Source organism: Pipistrellus kuhlii, unplaced genomic scaffold (genome assembly GCF_014108245.1).
Source record: "Pipistrellus kuhlii isolate mPipKuh1 unplaced genomic scaffold, mPipKuh1.p scaffold_m20_p_19, whole genome shotgun sequence".
NCBI lineage: Eukaryota > Metazoa > Chordata > Mammalia > Chiroptera > Vespertilionidae > Pipistrellus > Pipistrellus kuhlii.
The window spans coordinates 8,435,194-8,453,607 of record NW_023425504.1 but is presented as its reverse complement, the minus strand read 5'-3'; the positions used below and the strand labels follow the sequence as shown (position 1 = coordinate 8,453,607).

At 38.0% G+C, this 18,414-nt stretch overlaps 1 protein-coding gene across 13 annotated transcripts in view; it reads left to right on the top strand.

Annotated features, from left to right (window-relative positions):
- The window catches only part of LOC118722093 (integrator complex subunit 6-like), a 61,138-nt gene that overhangs the window by 39,201 nt on the left and 3,523 nt on the right, over positions 1 to 18,414 (top strand). For 5 of the 13 annotated variants that reach the window (XM_036443469.2, XM_036443467.2, XM_045583493.1 and 2 more), the window contains 6 exons: positions 6,951 to 7,045; positions 8,037 to 8,147; positions 10,336 to 10,554; positions 11,418 to 11,541; positions 13,667 to 13,809; positions 15,008 to 15,242. In XM_036443469.2, the coding sequence (XP_036299362.1) occupies positions 6,951 to 7,045; positions 8,037 to 8,147; positions 10,336 to 10,554; positions 11,418 to 11,541; positions 13,667 to 13,809; positions 15,008 to 15,242 (927 nt within the window). Of the gene's footprint in view, positions 1 to 6,950; positions 7,046 to 8,036; positions 8,148 to 10,335; positions 10,555 to 11,417; positions 11,542 to 13,666; positions 13,810 to 15,007; positions 15,243 to 18,414 lie in introns of those variants that run through there. The other 8 variants (XM_036443470.2, XM_036443474.2, XM_036443468.2 and 5 more) reach the window with 8 other exon arrangements.

The window sequence follows — 18,414 nt, the reverse complement described above, 5'->3', positions numbered from 1 at the left end:
ATAGCATAGGGAGTATATTGTAATAGCTATGTATGGTGTCAGATGGGTATTAGACCTATGGGATGATCACTTTGTAAGTCATATAAATGTGTAATTACTATGTAGTACACCTGAAACTAATATAATATGGTATGCCAAGTGTCATTGAAAAATGAAAATTATTGGAAAAAGCATAAGATTTTTTAGTGCTCTATGTACTATGTGTATTAAATGTACTGAAAAAGAAATTATTTTAAAGGTTGCAAATTAAGGTTAAGAACAGGTCATCAATAGGATGAGTGTGGGGTGGAAGGGGTCAATGGGAAAAAAGTGGACATTTGTAATACTTTCAACAATAAAGATACATTTTTTAAAAGAATGGGCCATCATAAATATATTAGCATATTGTTCTGTATAGTCTGTCTATTTATTAGTCTAATCTAAAAGTATCCTCTTAAAGATGATTGCCACTGCTATATATAGGTTATGTCTCTGAGATTGATATGATTACCAAAAAAAATTACCTGTATTTTGTGGATTTATTACCCTTTCTCTTAAATATACCTTTATAACCTCAGTTTTCACAATTATACAATGAAGGATTAGACTAGATAATTTTGTTGTTGTTGTTGTTAATTCTCACCCAAGGATATTTTTACATTGATTTTTAGAGGGAGTGGAAAGGAGAGAGGGGTGGGGAGAGAGAGAGAGAGAGAGAGAGAGAGAGAGAGAGAGAGAGAGAGAGAGAGAGAGAGAGAGAGAGAGAGAAACATCGATGTGAGAGAGGCACATTGATTGCTTGCATCCCTCACATGCTCCAACAGGTGCCAGGGATCAAGCCTCCAGTAAGTGCCCTTGACTAGAATCGAACCCAGAACCCTCAGTCCCTAGTCCGACACTCTATTAGTCTAGATAATTTTTACTTAGACTGTAAATAGTATTATTTTTCTACTTTGAAGTACACTTTTTATTTTGAGATATTTGTAGATTCACCTGCAGTTGTAAGAAATAAAAATATACATGACACCAAAAGCACAGACAACAGAAGTAAAAATAAACATACCCCTCCATTCTGCTTTTGAGCTCACCCATTGAAATTTTTACTTTGTTTATTGCATTTTTTAATTCTAAGATTTCCACTTGGTTCTTCTTTATAGCTTCTACTCCTCACTTTCTGTTTATTTTTTAATGTGTTTTCTATTGACGAGAGAGAGACAGAGAGAGAGAGAGAGAGAGAGAGAGAGAGAGAGAGACAGAGAGAGAGACAGAGAGACAGAGACAGAGAGAGAGAGAGAGACAGAGAGAGAGACAGAGACAGAGAGAGACAGAGAGATACAGAGAGAGACAGAGAGAGACAGAGAGAAAGATCAGCTGCCTAATGTACATACCTCAACCAGGGATAAAATTGAAGACTTTTAGTGCATGGGATGATGCTCAAGCAACTGAGCCACACTGGCTGGGGCTCATTTTCTATTTCTTTGCTGAGGCTTTCTATTTTTTCATTTATTTCAAACGTGTCTAATATTTTGCTGAAATACCTTTTATTATAGTGGGTTTTAAAACTTTTATTGACTATGTTTAACATATCTGTCATTTTGGTGTTAGTGTCTCTTGATTGTCATTTTGAATTTGCTTTGAGATCTTCCTGGTTCTTGATAAGGTGAATGATTTTCAGTTGAAATCTGAACATTTTCAATATTGTAAATTTGTGTATCTTATTGAAATCTTCTGTTTTAGCTTTCTTCCTCTCACATTCCTCTGGCTGAGATTTTGAGATACTTTATCATTAGTGCCAGAGTGGCAGAAGTTCACATTTCCCCACTTGGCCTTCCCTGTTGACACCCAAAAGGAAGGGGCTCCTTATTAATGCTGTGCAGGGATAGGAGTTCTGAATCCTCACTGCAATGATAGCTCTCTGGCTGGGAGAAGTAGCAGTTTCTCCTTACTCTTCTCCACATGGTCTCCACTGACACCATAGGGTAGAGGTGTCCTCATTATCACAGGACAATGGAAAAGTTCTTCAAAAGTATTATGGCTGGAGGAGGGTAGGTGAAGGCATAGGCTCAGGGGTAGGGGAGGCTGGGGGGAGATCAAGGGGGGGGGAAAGAAGACATATGTACTACTATTTGTAGTCCTTCAAACAATAAAAAAAAACTATTATGGGCTGAATTTCAGTATTTCATCTTTGGTCTATACTACTAGAAACACCAATCAGAAAGGATATATGCACCCCTATGTTCATAGCAGCACAATTTACAATAGCTAAGATTTGGAAACAGCCTAGATGCCCGTCAGCAGATGACTGGATTAGAAAACGATGGCACATCTACACAATGAAATACTATGCTGCCATAATAAAGAAGAAATTCTTACCATTTGCAGCAACCTGGATAGAACTGGAGAACATTATGCTAAGTGAAATAAGCCAGTCAGTGAAAGTAAAATACCACATGATCTCACTCATTTATGAATAATAAATAACAATATAAACTGATGAACAAAAAGATAGATACAGAGGCAGTAAAGCATCAAACAAACTGTCAAATTACAGCGGGAAGGTTAGGGAGAGGTGGAGGAGATAAGAGATCAATTGAAGGACTTGTATGCATGCATATAAGCATAACCAATGAACGCAAAACACTGGGTGGAAGGGGCAATGGTAAGATATGTATACATATAATACCTTAATAAAAAAAAAATGGGAAAAAAAGAACTAGGGACTTGTATACAAAATAAACTTTAGATCCACATTGAGACCAGGAGGAGCAAAAGAGAATAAATGATTATACTTTTATGTGTATTAATCACTATATATTCAGTGCTTTACAGCTTACACCATTTTTCATTGTATGTGGTATTTTCATGTACATAATCTAGTTCTCAGAACAATCTTTTGTGGTAAGGCACTTACTAAATCGATTTTATAGATGGAATGGAGACACAAAAAGGTGAAGTAATTTTTCAAAGCTCACTCAGCTAAGAATGTGGATGAGTTTGGATAAAAACCCACATCTTCCTCCTCTTCCAAGTGTGAAATGGGGAGAAAGGAACTGAAAGAGAATGGAAGTCAGTAGTTTTGGGGTATTGGCAGTATCGTTTTAATCTCTTCCTACACTTACTTTCTTGCCTTTCAAATGTTGATTAGCTAATTGTTTATTATATCTTTACTGTAACCTCTTAGAGACTACATGTGAATGGAAATTTAATACCTTGGAAATCATTTTCTGAGCTATAGAGATAGTGACTAAAGCACTGTCACCCTAATAGATCTCTACCCTTAATTTAGACTGTGGAAGATTTTCTTTCTTCCTCCCACTCCTGTTTCAAAGAATCTGACAAGAAATAATTAGACTAAATTGGCTCCTGGGTAGAATCATTGCAATCAGCATTGTTAGCAATATTACTATTATTGACTCTCATTATCCAATCTATTTATATCTAAATGTCTCTCTAGTTTTGTGGTATTTAAATTTGTCAGTTAGTTTCCAAAATCTGCCTAATTCCCATCAAACTTCACATAAAAGACACAATATAACATGATATCTTGTTCCTCTCTGTCAATATATGAATGGCCTCTAAAAGACTAGCATGCTACAATGAGCTAGCAGTCTCTTCAGATCTTTCTTCTTTGTTCTTTATATCCTGTTCCAAAAGAACAATAACAAAAAAACACACATTTTATGACTTTGTAATTCCATTTAAATTAGTTTCAACAGGAATGAATAATTTATTATAACAGTAAAGGAAGAAAATACGTAGTTGCTTTTCTTAACTAAAATAATTCAGAATTTCAAAGAATAGCCCATTTGTAGTAAAATTATGCATATGGCATAGGAATTGTAATTGAAACTAAAAGCATTTGTTTTTGGATAGGAACCAATAAAACCCAAAGAAACAAAATAAAGGTTGAATATATAATATTTTTGGTATTTATAGTAAGTGTGGCAGGTTCATGTTGATGTCTGAGAATATCAATTTAGAATTATTACGTTAGAAAAAAAATTTTTTCCTTACCCTTGGAAGGAAATAGAGAGCTATTTTGGAAATTTTCATGAGGTGTATATAGTGCATTTACTTTAATAAAATAATTAAATTTAAATGTGAAAAGATGGGGTAACTGCTTATATAAAGAAAATATCTTTAGTTGTTTTAATGCACATGGCAGTCAAGAAACATTTAGTTGTGCAGAATTTAAACTTCAATTTAGCATCTCTACTTGCTTTTACTAATACAATCCATTTTTTCTTTAATTCTTTATTGTTTAAAGTATTACATATGTCTCCTTTTACCCCATTGACCTCTCCCCAGCAGCTCCCACATCCCAGCACATGCCCTCACCCCCCTACTGTCTGTGTCCATTGTTTATGCTCATATACATGCATACAGTCCTTTGGTTCATTTCTTACACACACACCCCCACCCTCCCCTGCCTTCCCTCTGAAGTTTGACGGTCTGTTCAATACTTCTCTGTCTTTGGATCTATTTTTGTTCATCAGTTTATGTTGTTCATTATATTCCACAAATTAATGAGATAATGTAATATTTATCGTTCTCTGACTGGCTTATTTCACTTAGCATAATGCTCTCCAGGTCCACACATGCTGTTGTGAATGGAAAGAGTTCTTCCTTTTTTCCCCTTTATTGATTAAGGTAGTACATATGTGTCCTTATTCCCCCATAAATCCCCCCAACCCCGGCACTCATGCCCTCACCCCACCCCCGGTGTCTGTGTCCATTGGTTAGGCTTATATGCATGCATATATGTCCTTTGTTTGATCTTTCACCCTTACCCCCACCCTCCCCTACCTTCCCTCTGAGGTTTGATGGTCTGATCAATGCTTCTGTGTCTCTGGATCTGTTTTTGTTTATCAGCTTATGTTGTTCATTATATTTCACAAATGAGTGAGATCATGTGATACTTGTCTTTTCACTGACTGGCTTATTTCACTTAGCACAATGCTCTCCAGTTCCATCCATGCTGTTGCAAATGGTAAGAATTCTGTCTTTTTTACAGCAGCGTAATATTCCATTGTGTAGATGTACCACAGTTTTCTAATCCACTCATCTGCTGATGGACACTTAGGCTGTTTCCAAATCTTAGCTATGGTAAATTGTGCTGCTATGAACATAGGGGTGCATATATCCTTTCTAATTGGTATTTCTAGTTTCTTAGGATATATTCCTAGAAGTGGGATTACTGAGTCAAATGGGAGTTCCATTTTTAGTTTTTTGAGGAAATGCCATACTGTTCTCCACAGTGGCTCACCAGTCTGCATTCCCACCAGAAGTGCATGAGGGTTACTTTTTCTCTGCATCCTCGCCAGCACTTGTTGTTTGTTGATTTGTTGATGATAGCCATTCTGACAGGTGTGAGATAGTACCACATTGTGATTATGATTTGCATCTCTCAGGTGATTGGTGACTTTGAGCATGTTTTCATGTGTCTCTTGGCCTTTTTTATGTCCTTTCGAAAAGTACCTATTAAGGTCCGGTGCCGATTTTTTGATTGGGTTGTTTATCTTCCTTTTGTTAAGTGGTTTGAGTTCCCTGTAAATGTTGGAGATTAAACCCTTATCAGTGATAACATTGACAAATATGTTCTCCCATGCAGTGGGCTTTCTTATTGTTTTGTTGATGGTTTCTTTTGCTGTGCAGAGCTTTTTATTTTGATGTAGTCCCATTTGTTTATTTTCTCTTTAGTTTCCATTGCCTTAGGACCAGTATCAGTGAAGATATTGCTTTGGCATATGTCTAAGATTTTGCTGCCTGTGGATTCCTCTAGTATTTTTATGGTTTCCCTTCTTATGTTTAAGTCCTCTATCCATTTTGAGTTTATTTTTGTGTATGGTATAAGTTGGTGGTCTAGTTTCATTTTTTTTGCATGTATCTGTCCAATTTTCCCAACACCAGTTATTGAAAACACTGTCTTGACTCCATTGTAAGTTCTTGCCTTCTTTGTCAAATATTAATTGAGCATAATGGTTTGGGTTGATTTCTGGGTTTGCTATTCTGTTCCATTGGTCTATATGTCTATTCTTGTGCCAGTACTGGGCAGTTTTTAGCACAGTGGGTTTGTAATACAGCTTGATATCTGGTATTGAGATTGCTCCTACTTTGTTCTTCTTTCTCAGGATTGGTACAGCTATTTGGGGTCTTTTTTTATTCCAGATGAAAGTATAACACTATTTATTTATTTATTTATTTATTTATTTATTTATTTAATATAATTGATATATAACATTATATTAGTTTCAGGTGTACCAACATAATGATTCAATATTTGTATATATTGTGAAATGGTTACAGTAAGTCTAGTTAACATTCATTACCATACATAGTTATAATTTTTTCTGACAATGAAAATTTTTAAGATCTACTCTCTTAGCAACTTTCAAATATGCACTATAGTATTATTAATTGTAGTCACTGTGCTCTACTTAACATTTGCGTGATTTATTTATGACCAGGAAGTTGTATTATTTGACCACCTTCAGTCATTTCTCTCACCATCACCTCTGGCAACCCTCAATTGGTTCTCTGTATCTATGAGTACAGTTTTGTTGTTTTTCACATTCTCTATTTGAATAAGGGGAATATGCCATCAACCAGTGATCATGGATTCCCTATCTGGTGGAAATTACTACAGTAGAGTTACCAATATGTAAAAGGTCAAAAACAATTTCACCTGGATCAGTTAGTGTTGTAATATTATATTTTAATGTAGCTTCACAGACAAAAGAGAAATATGTAACTTAGTAATTTATTTCATTTAGAATATTAGAAAATAGAATATGTAATTTTGGTAAATAGTGCCAAGAAAAGGCAATCAAATAAACTCCAGTGAAAAGTTCATCTAATATAATCAAAGTTTGAGATTTCTAAGAAATGATATAATAATGTGGGTTGCTTGATTTAGATCTTGATATTTGAGACTAGTATCATGTATTATTGTATTTGATTTTCTCTTACAGATGACTTGTTTAAAGTTCACAAGCTTAAGCCAAATCTGAAGTGGCGTCAGGCTTTTGATGGCTACTTAAAAACTCTGCCTCCATATTACCTATTAGTATGTATTTATGTGTACATATGTATTAACTCTATCAGGGGTGATTCTTGTCACAAGAAATGTCAATTAACCAAAAACTTTACCCCTGAAATGAGATAGATTTTAAATTTATAAATATTTGTGCCCCATTGTTTTCTCAAATTTTGTGTAAGAGCTTGGAGATGTCATAGTGGCACAAAAAGAACTGTTTTGTTTATTTTTATTCCCTTTAACTGCCATGGTTATTTTTATAAAGCACATCTGTATTTCTTTTATAAAAATTAACCTCATGAAGTTGTAATTTTGGAATTTAAAAATAGGTCTGATTCATGTGTTATATCAACTTCCCTTTTTAACTCTAGAAATTATCTATATGGAGTCTCCCTCTGAAATTTTTTTCTGAAGACATTATATTTACTTACTGCATCAAGTAGAGACACTGGTGCAGAGGCAGGGTGGGAGGGATCCAAAAAGAGTAAAATATTTACTCGGCCTCATTTGGATTTTTACAATTTGGGAAACATATTCATGATGATTTTGAACTGGCCACATACTCTAAATCAAGAGTTATCCAAATCATTTCAGAGGTAGATGTAGAAAACTTTAAGTCAAGTTTCTAGAGGTGAAAAGGCAGAACCTTGGTGTCTGGTGTCACTGGGAGGAGAAATTGGGGTATATTATTATTTACCATGGCAGGAATGGGGTGCACAATAAATTGGAATATGAAATAATTTTATGACTTGGGAATTAAGACTAAAAACAATTTACCTATTTGAATTTGTTACTTGCTCTTCTTATCCCACTCGCTTCTAATTTTTTTTTTTTTTTTTTACTTTCTTCTCCTTACTTCTCTGCTATTTTCATTGCCACTTTTTAATGTTCCATGTTTGGTTTTATGTGCAGCACCTTGACTTCTAAGAAATGAATCATGTCCCTTTGCCCCTTATAACTGAACTTTGAGTATTTTAAGATTTATTCTATTCTTACTGTTGTGTATTTTGTTTCCTTATAGCCATTAAAGAAAGCACTAAGGATGATGGGAGCTCCAAATCTGATATCAGATAATTTAGATTGTGGACTTAGTTACAGTGTTATCTCTTACCTTAAAAAACTCAGCCAACAGGTAGTATTGGTAAAAACAAACAAACAAAAATCCTTTGCCCTCAGAAGTGCATTTCCTTATTCTCTAGTGTAATTGTAATTTTTCAAATTAAATGTGTATATATTTCTACACTTTATGGAACAGTACTAATGTGATTCTCTATGGCTTCTAGCTTCACCATTAAACTGCAATCAAAGGTCTGTCAGTATCATCTGATGCTGTGCCAGTTCTCCTTTTGCTTGCCAGCTTGTTCTATCCACAAGCTGGTTGATATTTTGTGGCCTAAGTAGGGCAGAGGTTTGAAAGGATTATTTCATGGTTCACATTTTGCCTATTCTCAACTTAGTTTCTCCTCAAATCACATTGGGGTAGAGCATCCCTGTTTTTAGGCCAGCACATTGAGGTATGGTGTAATTAAATGACTTGCCGGAAATTAGTTTTTAGGCAGTAAATATTCATATGCTTTTTCTTGGAGAGGGGGAGATGAGACCAGTGTTCCTCATACTAGAGGGTGATAGGCCCCAAGGGGACCTGAAGAGTGGGGTTCAATCTCCTCTCTTCTAGCCCTCCATCTGTTACTTTATACCCACACCTCATTTATCATTATTCACCTTGTCCCTTGCCTACCCCTCTCTATTAGTACCTCATCCTCCACTCACCCCTACTTATCATACTTCTCCTCTACCTAGCCCATTCTTGCAGGGAAATGTTTGAGAACTACTGAGTAGGAGCTTTACTGCCATACAAATGTGTTATGTTCTATGACAAATTTATGGAGCAGCTTTATTTTCTTATGCACAAATGTATTCCCAGGTAGGGAACAGTAGTAGCATTTGCAGTGACTACAATGCTTCAAGTTCAATATGTTTGGAAGTTAGACCTTTAAAAAATAGAAAGTAGTAAGCAAAAAAGTAGAAGATTTCACTAAAGACCCAAAATGCCTCCACAATTTGGGATGCTGACACACCTTGTAGGAACTGGCAAAAAACTTTATGTTCTGGAGTTTGCCAGCTCTCACCAGTCCAGTGTGCTCATAAATACAAAGAAAGGAAAGGCAAGCCCAGATTTCTAGTCCATAAGTGTGCCCTTAACCCCTTTTTCTCTCTGCTGATATTTTGTTGTTGTTAATGTTTTCTTTTTTTAAATTTATTTATTTATTTATTTATTTATTTATTTATTTCTCTATTGATTTGTATATTTTTATTTGATGTTTACCTTAGGCCTTTAAGGCTGTGTCAGCAGGATGTGGCCACTAGGAAGGATAGTGAATAGAGTTGAAACTCATGCAAGTTCTGGGGCCTTCTGGAATATATTATTTGTGTAGTTTTATACATGAGCTTTCAGGATCATTTAGGAAACAGACCCTTCCTTTACTCTTATCCCTTATTTAACGACTTAATTTTTAAAAATAAACATATTTAATTATAATAATTATGGAAAATTAATGAATATCGCTAACCAAAACACACAAAAAAAATCAAAATTATTTTGAGCTTACTGGACATTGGTGGAATTCCATCTTTTGGAGAAAAAGAAAAGATCGTTACTAATTTAAAATAGCTCTAATTACTAATTTCATAACTGTCACGTGTTTCTTGAACTATCTCAAATATATCACAAAATATGCCCATATGTTGTTATAATATATTTCAAGCACTATTTATCAATATGGTATAATAGTGTTTAGTAAGAATATTCTTTTGTAAGTTAGTAAGAAACATTTAGCACATTTTACTTGGTAATATTTGTTAAATTAAGCATTAATTTTTTGCATGGTTCAATATTAAAACTAAATTGTGTTTTTTTTCAAATACCAATTTATGTAACCTGAATTTTAGCACTAGTTCACATTTATAAATACAGAGTCAAAGATGAATATGTAGACTAGATTTTACAATAACAAAATGTGATTTTAAATGTCTATGAATGTAATTCTTATTCATAGTTTCTGTTCCCTCCATGATATAGTCATAGTTTTGAAATAAGACAAGATGAAAAAATGTACTAAGTTATTTGTCTTTCTAGTCCCACCTCTTTGTTTGCAGTGGTAGTACAGAGAAGCACAGGAAAATGTTTAATTATTTGTTTTTCTGTGATTTGCAATTAAAAATTATTCTGTGGGGTTCTTAAAGTATCATCTTTCTTAAGTAGTAAAAATGGCAGTGATGATACAGATCTTTTTATAACATACTGTGTACTTTCATTTTAGACCAAACTAGAGTCAGAACGGATTCTAGCATCAGTGGGGAAGAAACCTCCCCAGGAAATTGGAATCAGAGTGAAAAATCATTCTGGAGGTGGTATGTCCTTGACTCACAATAAAAATTTCCGAAAACTATTGAAAGAAATCATAGGGGAAACTTCGTCAAGACTGACTGAATTGAATACCAAAGAATTTGCTGGCTTTCAAATAGGGCTTTTAAACAAGGTAAATTATGGCATAAGTAGTTTGTCTTTGTTTGAACTTGTCTGACACATTTATGTCTCTCACATTACTTCAGTTTTGAAATAATTACAATGCTGTTTTGAATCTTATACTTATTGATGGACCAGTTTAGGAATTATCCCGCCAGCCGACACCAATATGGAATTAAATGTACAAGATATGTTTAGGGGGTAATGTCTGTGAAAAGTAAAGGGGAGAGGGAACAGTAGTAAGCACAGAGATCCTTAAAATTATATTGCTGACCTAGAACCTGTGAGAAGAAGAGGGCAAGGTAGGGAGAAATGGTTATGAAGAGCCTCAGACATTCGGTGTAGTTGGGAGAAAGTCTTGGCACCAAGATTTCCCATAAAGGAGGTCCACATTGGGCAGAACTGGCCAATGCCAAATATCCACCATATTTCTCAGTCATTGGCAGGGGACAGCCTGGGAAGAGAATGGCTTCAGATCAAATGCTGCAGCAGAGCCCTAGCCCCACTAACAGCACTCTTCTCAGCAGCCATTGCTTCCTGGGGGGATATCCTAGCAACTCACCTCCATGGTGCTAGAGGAACACATCTAGATTGTAAGCAGTGGGCCTGCAAGGCTGCCACAGGAATAAATCTCAGGATTTGATGTTTTAAATGACACACTTGAAAAAGAATATTCCCAGTGGTTTGGAATACTTTGTGGGTGTATTAGAATTAAGATCAAGGCCAGCAAGTATAAATTTTCCACTGGGAAATTTCTACTGTAGTCAATTCTAGTGAATGTAGAGTCCTTTACTAAGATTTTAAGAGGGTTAAGAATTGTATTTCTATATTAAAAGTCTCAGGAATAACTAAAATTATTTGTTTCATTTCAAATAGGATTTGAAACCTCAGACATATAGAAATGCTTATGATATTTCACGTAGAGATCTTTTAGACCAGTTAACCAGAATGAGATCCAATCTGCTGAGAACACACAATTTTATTGTTGGACAAGATGAAGGTAAATGAACACAAAAATCATTTTTGTTGATTAAGAAAATGTCAAGACTGATATAAATGAAGGTGCTTATATATATATAATAAGGTGCTTATTATATATATTTAATGGTCTGGTGCACAAAATCTGTACAGGGAGCAGGGTGTCTCTCAGCCCAGCCTGCACCCTCTCCAATCTGGGACCCCTTGGGGGATGTCTGACTGCTGGTTTAGGTCCCTCTCACAATCCAGGACCACTGACTCCTAACCTCTCATCTGCCTGCCTGCCTGATTGTCCCTAACCACTCTGCGTGCCAGCCTGCTCACCTACAACTGCCCCCCCCTGTTGGCCTTCTCGCCCCCAACTACCCCCTTTGCCAGCCTGATTGCCCCCAACTACCCCCCTGCTGACCTGACCACCCCCAATTGCCCCCCTGCCAGCCTGCTCTCCCCCAACTGGCCCTTCCTACCAGTCTGATCACCCCTAACTACCCTCCCCATCCTGTCCTGATTGTCCCTAACCCTCTGCCTCTGCCCCACCACCATGGGTTTGTCTGGAAGGTCGTCCAGAAAGTCTCCCCATCTAATTAACATATTATCATTTTTTAAAAATATATTTTATTGAATTTTTACAGAGAGGAGGGGAGAGGGATAGAGAGCTAGAAACGTCGATGAGAGAGAAACATCGACCAGCTGCCTCTTACACACCCCCTACTGGGGATGTGCCTGCAACCAATGTACATGCCCTTGACTAGGATCGAACCTGGGACCTTTCAGTCCGCAGACCGCGCTCAACCACTGAGCCAAACCAGTTTCGGCATAATTAGCATATTAGCATTTTATTAGTATGGACTAGAGGCCCAGTGCTTGACATTCATGCACTGGGCGGGGTGGTGGTGGTGGATCTCAACCAACCTATGCCTTCTTGCATTCCAGGACCCCTGCCTGATGGCCGACAGTCAGACATCCCCTGGGGGCTATTTAGCGCTGCTGCGGAGGCATGGAGGTGGGAGAGGCTTCTACCACCGCCACTGCACTCCCCAGCTGTAAGCTTGGCTTCTGGCTGAGCAGCACTCTCCCCAGGAGAGCAGACTGACCACCAGAGAGCGGCTCCTGTGTTGAGCATCTGCCCCCTGGTGGTCAGTGCACATCATAGAGATTGGTCATTTGGTCCATTTGCATATTAGGGTTTTATTATATAGGATTAAGGAGGTTGTTTTTGCAATATTTTAATGTATAGAATGCCTATTTTCAATAAATCCTGTATCTTTTAAAACATAAGTTTACTGTTCTCAGGTTTAAGGAAAAGTGTACATTAATCAGTGCATATATTACGTTCCATGCTTTAGCTCCTATAAGCTTCAAAATAACCCCATGAAATAGATAATAATTTTGCCTATTTTATAGATATGTGAACTGCAAGTGAGTATTTTAGTAGTTTGCCCAGGGTTAGTGAGTTGGAAAGCGGTAAAACCTCATTCTGTCAGATCTCAGAAATTTCATGCCCTAATACTATGTCACCCACTACTGTGATGAATTCAATCCATAAATCCTCAGTTACATGAAAAGAATGAACCAGATAGTGTCCGTGTTAATTGGTGAAAATGTACAGTTCCCTTATCCTCCATTTTATTCACTTCAGACAGAGTCACTTTTCCATTTAAATGTATAAATCTTAGCCTGGCCAACCTCTGGAAATTATACACGAAGTTTTTTGGGAAAGGAAGGACTTTTCTATGAAGAGAGCCTGCTATTGTAATCAAATTATCCAAGAGGATGAGACCCACTAACAAAGGTTCTCTGGATGATAAAAGAAAACCATGGAACCTAGGCTCTTGGGAACACAGAGCAAAAATGGTGTTTTGAGTTGAAATGGCAGTATAAGAGATGTCAGCACATTGTCAAACCTGGTTTGAAGGGTAAGGGAGTTGTTCTAGAATTAGTGATTTGAGATTTTAGGTAGTAATGATGGCAGAGAAGTAATGAATGGAATGAACAGAGATTGTTTTAGGTCCTAGAATGCTAGATTCGAGCTTTTAGATTATCAGATCCAGCATACATATTGCTAAGCAGATTATGAACATGTCCTCTCAGAAGGACCATACACTTAAGTGATATAGCACCTTGTTTCTTTTATGGTGATTTTGCAGATTCCCTTCATAGTGTTCCAGTCGCACAAATGGGAAACTATCAGGAATATCTAAAGACAATGGTTTCTCCACTTCGAGAGATTGATCCAGATCAACCCAAAAGACTGCATACTTTTGGCAATCCATTTAAACAAGATAAAAAGGTAGAATACCTATTTCTTTATCTGCCTAAACATGCTATTCTCGCTATAATTCATTTCTTCTTGACATGACGAATTATAAAACAGAGATTTTCCTGTTAATTTAAAAGATAAAATATGACTCCAAGGCCCTTTGTGAATGGAAAGTAGGAACCTCCTGATGCAAGATTGTTTAGGTTGAAGACAACAATAGCTGACATTTATTGAGTACCTGGTAGGAGCTGGTGTTTCAAATGATCACATTTAATGTTCACAACTGTTCTGCAGATGAGTGTTATTATCTGTCCTTAAACAAGAAGAAATCAGAGTTCATAGTGGTATAATGGTTTACACCTAACTATTTTAAGTGACACAGCTAGTAAGAGACAAGATTTAAACCCATATATTTCCAGTTCCAGAGTCTGTATTTTTTTCCCCAGCTCCACACACTAATTCATTTAATATTGAGATTACCATTTATTTCCTCTGTTTCCATAATTCAGATATCTAGTGTTCTATCTAGATAGTGGTAAATTACTCCTCTTGAAACATGAAGTACAGGGTGATGTTGCTTTATTTGGATTGTCCTACTAGAAATCTAAATATGAGGGGAATGGTGTATGTCAGAGAGAGGGGGAGAGAGAGAGAGAGAGAGAGAGAGAGAGAGAGAGAGAGAGAGAGAGAGAGATTGACCATAAAGGTATCTATGTGTTTATTCCCATTTTGATTGCTGAGAATTGTGCATTCTTCAAGCTTTCTGCTTAATTGTGATTGCATTTTGCTTGATCTTGGGGCAACACTATATTTTTTTTTTTTTTTGATTTTAGGAAGAGGAAGGAAGTGGGGGAGAGAGAGTGATAGAAACATAGATGAGAGAAATATTGATGGCTGCCTCCTGCATGACCCCCACTGGGGATTGATCCCATGATCCGGGCATGTTCCCTGACCTGGAATCAAGCTAGCAAACCTTTTGGTGCATGGGACAACTCTCATCCAACTGAGCCACACCAACTGGGGAACACCTTAATTTCAGTCTCCTCCTTGTTTCACTTAGATTGGATTAAAATTGAGTAGCATCTTCTAAGAATAGAGCCTGTGTGGGGCATGATAAATCTTTGGCCTATGATTAAGACATATTGATGATGTAATAGATGATTGTATATGCATATGAAGAGTGCTTCCAATGTTGTCGTTAATGGATATGTTCATTGATGTTTTTTAGGGAATGATGATTGATGAAGCAGATGAGTTTGTAACAGGGCCACAAAACAAAGTGAAACGTCCTGGAGAACCCAACAGCCCTCTGTCATCTAAGAGAAGGCGGAGTATGTCCCCGCTGTTGAGGAAACCACAAACACCACCTACTGTAACTAACCATGTGGGCGGAAAGGGACCACCTTCAGCCTCGTGGTTCCCATCTTATCCAAACCTCATAAAACCCACTCTTGTACATACAGGTATAGAGTAGTGGCTGTGATTTCGTTATATCTCCTACAGGACTAAGACACTAAATGATTTTTACTTTTCTTTGTATTTATTTATTTTGTATTTCGTTTTCATTAAGTAAACCAATATGAAATAATCAATGTGGTAGGTACAGAGGGCTCGGGAGCAGAGACCCTATTTCAAGGATCTCAATTTCTATCAGGGGGGAAAAAGCCATACTTATATAGTAATTAACTATGTAAATTAGAATGGAGAGATGTGAGCATGTTTGTCTTGCCAACACAAAGTATAATGAGGTGCAAATATTTGGAGTTGCTGTTCCAGTCAGAGTGATAGAGCAGGTTCCTGATGCACTAGGAGCAAATGGGCTAATAAGAACGTGTATCTGCACTTGCTCTCTATGTCCTCATCTCCTATTTTTGCTTTAATCTGGTGCACTCTGGCTCTGTCTCCTCCACTCCACTAAAATAGGCCTTATCCAGGGGCCTGGTGTCTTACCACACATTGCCATTATTTCTTACATCATTTGACACAGTTGTTCACTCCCTCCTCCATGCAAACTTTTTGGGTTCCCAGACACCACCAACAACTGGGTCTTTCCTCATTTCATAACACCTGTTTTTTATATTCTTTTCTGATTTTTCCCCTTCTTTGTAAGGTCACTGAACCAAATCCGATAGAGGGGCACTTTAAATAGTGTAGGAACCCAAAGCTCAATTCTTTTTTTAAAATTTCTTTATTGTTGCAAATTTTACATATCTCTCCTTTTCACCCCATTGACCTCTCCCCACCCTCTCCCGTCCCCCAACATATGCTCCCACCCCCTATTCTCTGTGTCCATTGGTCATGCTCATATGCCAAAGCTCAATTCTGGACCCTCTCCTCTTCACTGCTCTCTCCCTAGATAATTCTATGTAGTCCTGGGGCTTTAAATAAAATTAACATTTCAACAACTCAGATATCTATAACTCTGGACTACAACTTGCTCCAAATTCCAGACTTAAATTTAACTGTTGACACAGTATCTCCACTTAGGTGACTAATGGACATATAAAACTCAGTAGGTACGCTTCATTTGTTTCGACTGAACTTCTGCCTGACCTTCCCTCTCTGAAACAGCTTTGCCTGCAGCCATCCCCAATGCAGTTAAGGACACCATCCAGCAGTGTGTTTGTAAAGCTGTGACAGCCAGCTCTCCATGGGTGAAGGGTTTGGGAGGATGGAAAAGCACTGGATTACAGTGTTTACAGATTTCCACAGTATAAATAATGCTAACATTATCGATGTCAAGCTAGCTTATCAAGGTGAGGTCACTGAACCAGATCAAGAAGAGGTGCACATAATCCACTTTCTTGAGTAGTTGTGCACGAGCATATGTACACCCCTGCCACTATTTACCAAGTGGTTCAGGTGAAAAACCAGAGTCACCATGATTTCTCTTTTATTCTTCTCTCACTTCCATCTGTGAGCAGGTCTAGGCAATTTGATGGCCAATTATTGCATCCCACACTTCTCTGGCCCTCAGTTATGATACCATCTCTGTCAGTCACCAAGCTACTACAATAGCTTCTTATTTGATTACCAGGCTGCTCACCTCCTCCTCATCTGACCTATTTCTGCCATGCAGCCAGAGTGATCATGTCAACATGGAAATCAGACAATGCCATGTCCATCCTGAAAACTCATTATCAGCTTTCCTATGCACTCACAACAGATTCTCAACTCCCAACTCTAGTCTACAAGATCTTCACAACCTGGCCCTGCCATCCTCTTTTTTAAATTGAATTTATTGGGGTGACATTGGTTAATAGAATTATATAGATTTCTACAATTCTATAATACATCATCTATAATAATAAAGGCATAATGTGCTAATTATATTGTACTCCCAAACAACCTTCCCAAAGTCATTCCGATGTCCTTCCGAACTACGCTGTGGTGGCAGAGGTGGTTAGGGGTAATCAGGCAGGCAGAGTGGTTAGGGGTGATCAGGCAGGCAGGCAGAGGCGGTTAGGACTTATCAGGCAGGTGAGTAGTTATGGGAGATCAGGCAGACAGGCAAGTAGTTAGGGGCAATCATGCAGGCAGGCGAGTGGTTAGGGGTGATCAGGTGGGAAGGTGAGTGGTTAGGGATGATCAAGGAGGCAGGCAAGGGGTTAGAGGTGATCAGGCAGACAGGCAGAGTGATTAGGGGAAATTAGGCAGGCGAGTGGTTAGAGGCAATCAGGCAGGGGTCTTGGATTGCGAGAGGGTGCAGGCCGGGCTGAGGGACCCCCTTTCTGTGCATGAATATAGTCACCAGGCCTCTAGTCTATAATAATAAAAGCGTAATGTGCTAATTAGACCAGAAGTCCTTCCAGATGAAGCCAGGTCTGCAAGGGAAGCCTGGGTCCTGGGTGCCAGAGGGAAGCCAGTGCCAACACCAGGGGAAGGAAGGCCTCCTCTTGCACGAATTTTGGGCATCAGGCCTCTAGTATATTATATTGTGTGTTCAACACCCAACATCATGTCTCCTTCCATCATCATTTATCCTCCCTTTACCCTCTTCCTGTCATCCTCTGTTAACATATGTCCTATCTGTCTCCTTGTTCTCTCTACCTCTGTTCTTTACTCTATGGTCCTGGATTGAACCCTCCTAGGGTTCCTGCACTTGCCCTACTGCAGCCTGGAACTTCCTCTGCATGTGCACAGGGCAGGCTGTTTTTCCTCCTCCAGGTTCTGCTCTAAAAGCCTTGCCCTACTACCTCATCCATTGAGGACACCCCTCCCTGCCCCCCCCCCCCCCCGCTTCTGCTGTCTGTCACATCCCTGATTTCTTCTCCCTAACACAAATTCAAACTGTCATTTGCTCATTATGCCTCTATTGTCTGACTTTTCTATCAGAATGTAGCCTCCACAAGGGTAGGTATTGTTTCTGTCTGTCTTAACTGCTGATCCCCATATCCTGGCATGATGCCTTGCACAGGGGAGGATGAGAAAATGAAGTAGGTGTGTCAAATTTGGACTAAAAAGAAATTCACTTTTCTGAGACAGAAAAGATAAGATCATATGCTGACTGGAATTTTGGTTATGAAGTACATTGAGAGGCCTTATATCTCCGTTTTCTTAGGTCTTTTGAGATGAAGAGGAGGGAGGATGAAAGGGACCCACATAGTTTGGTGTCAAGCTTAGTAAAGCATGACT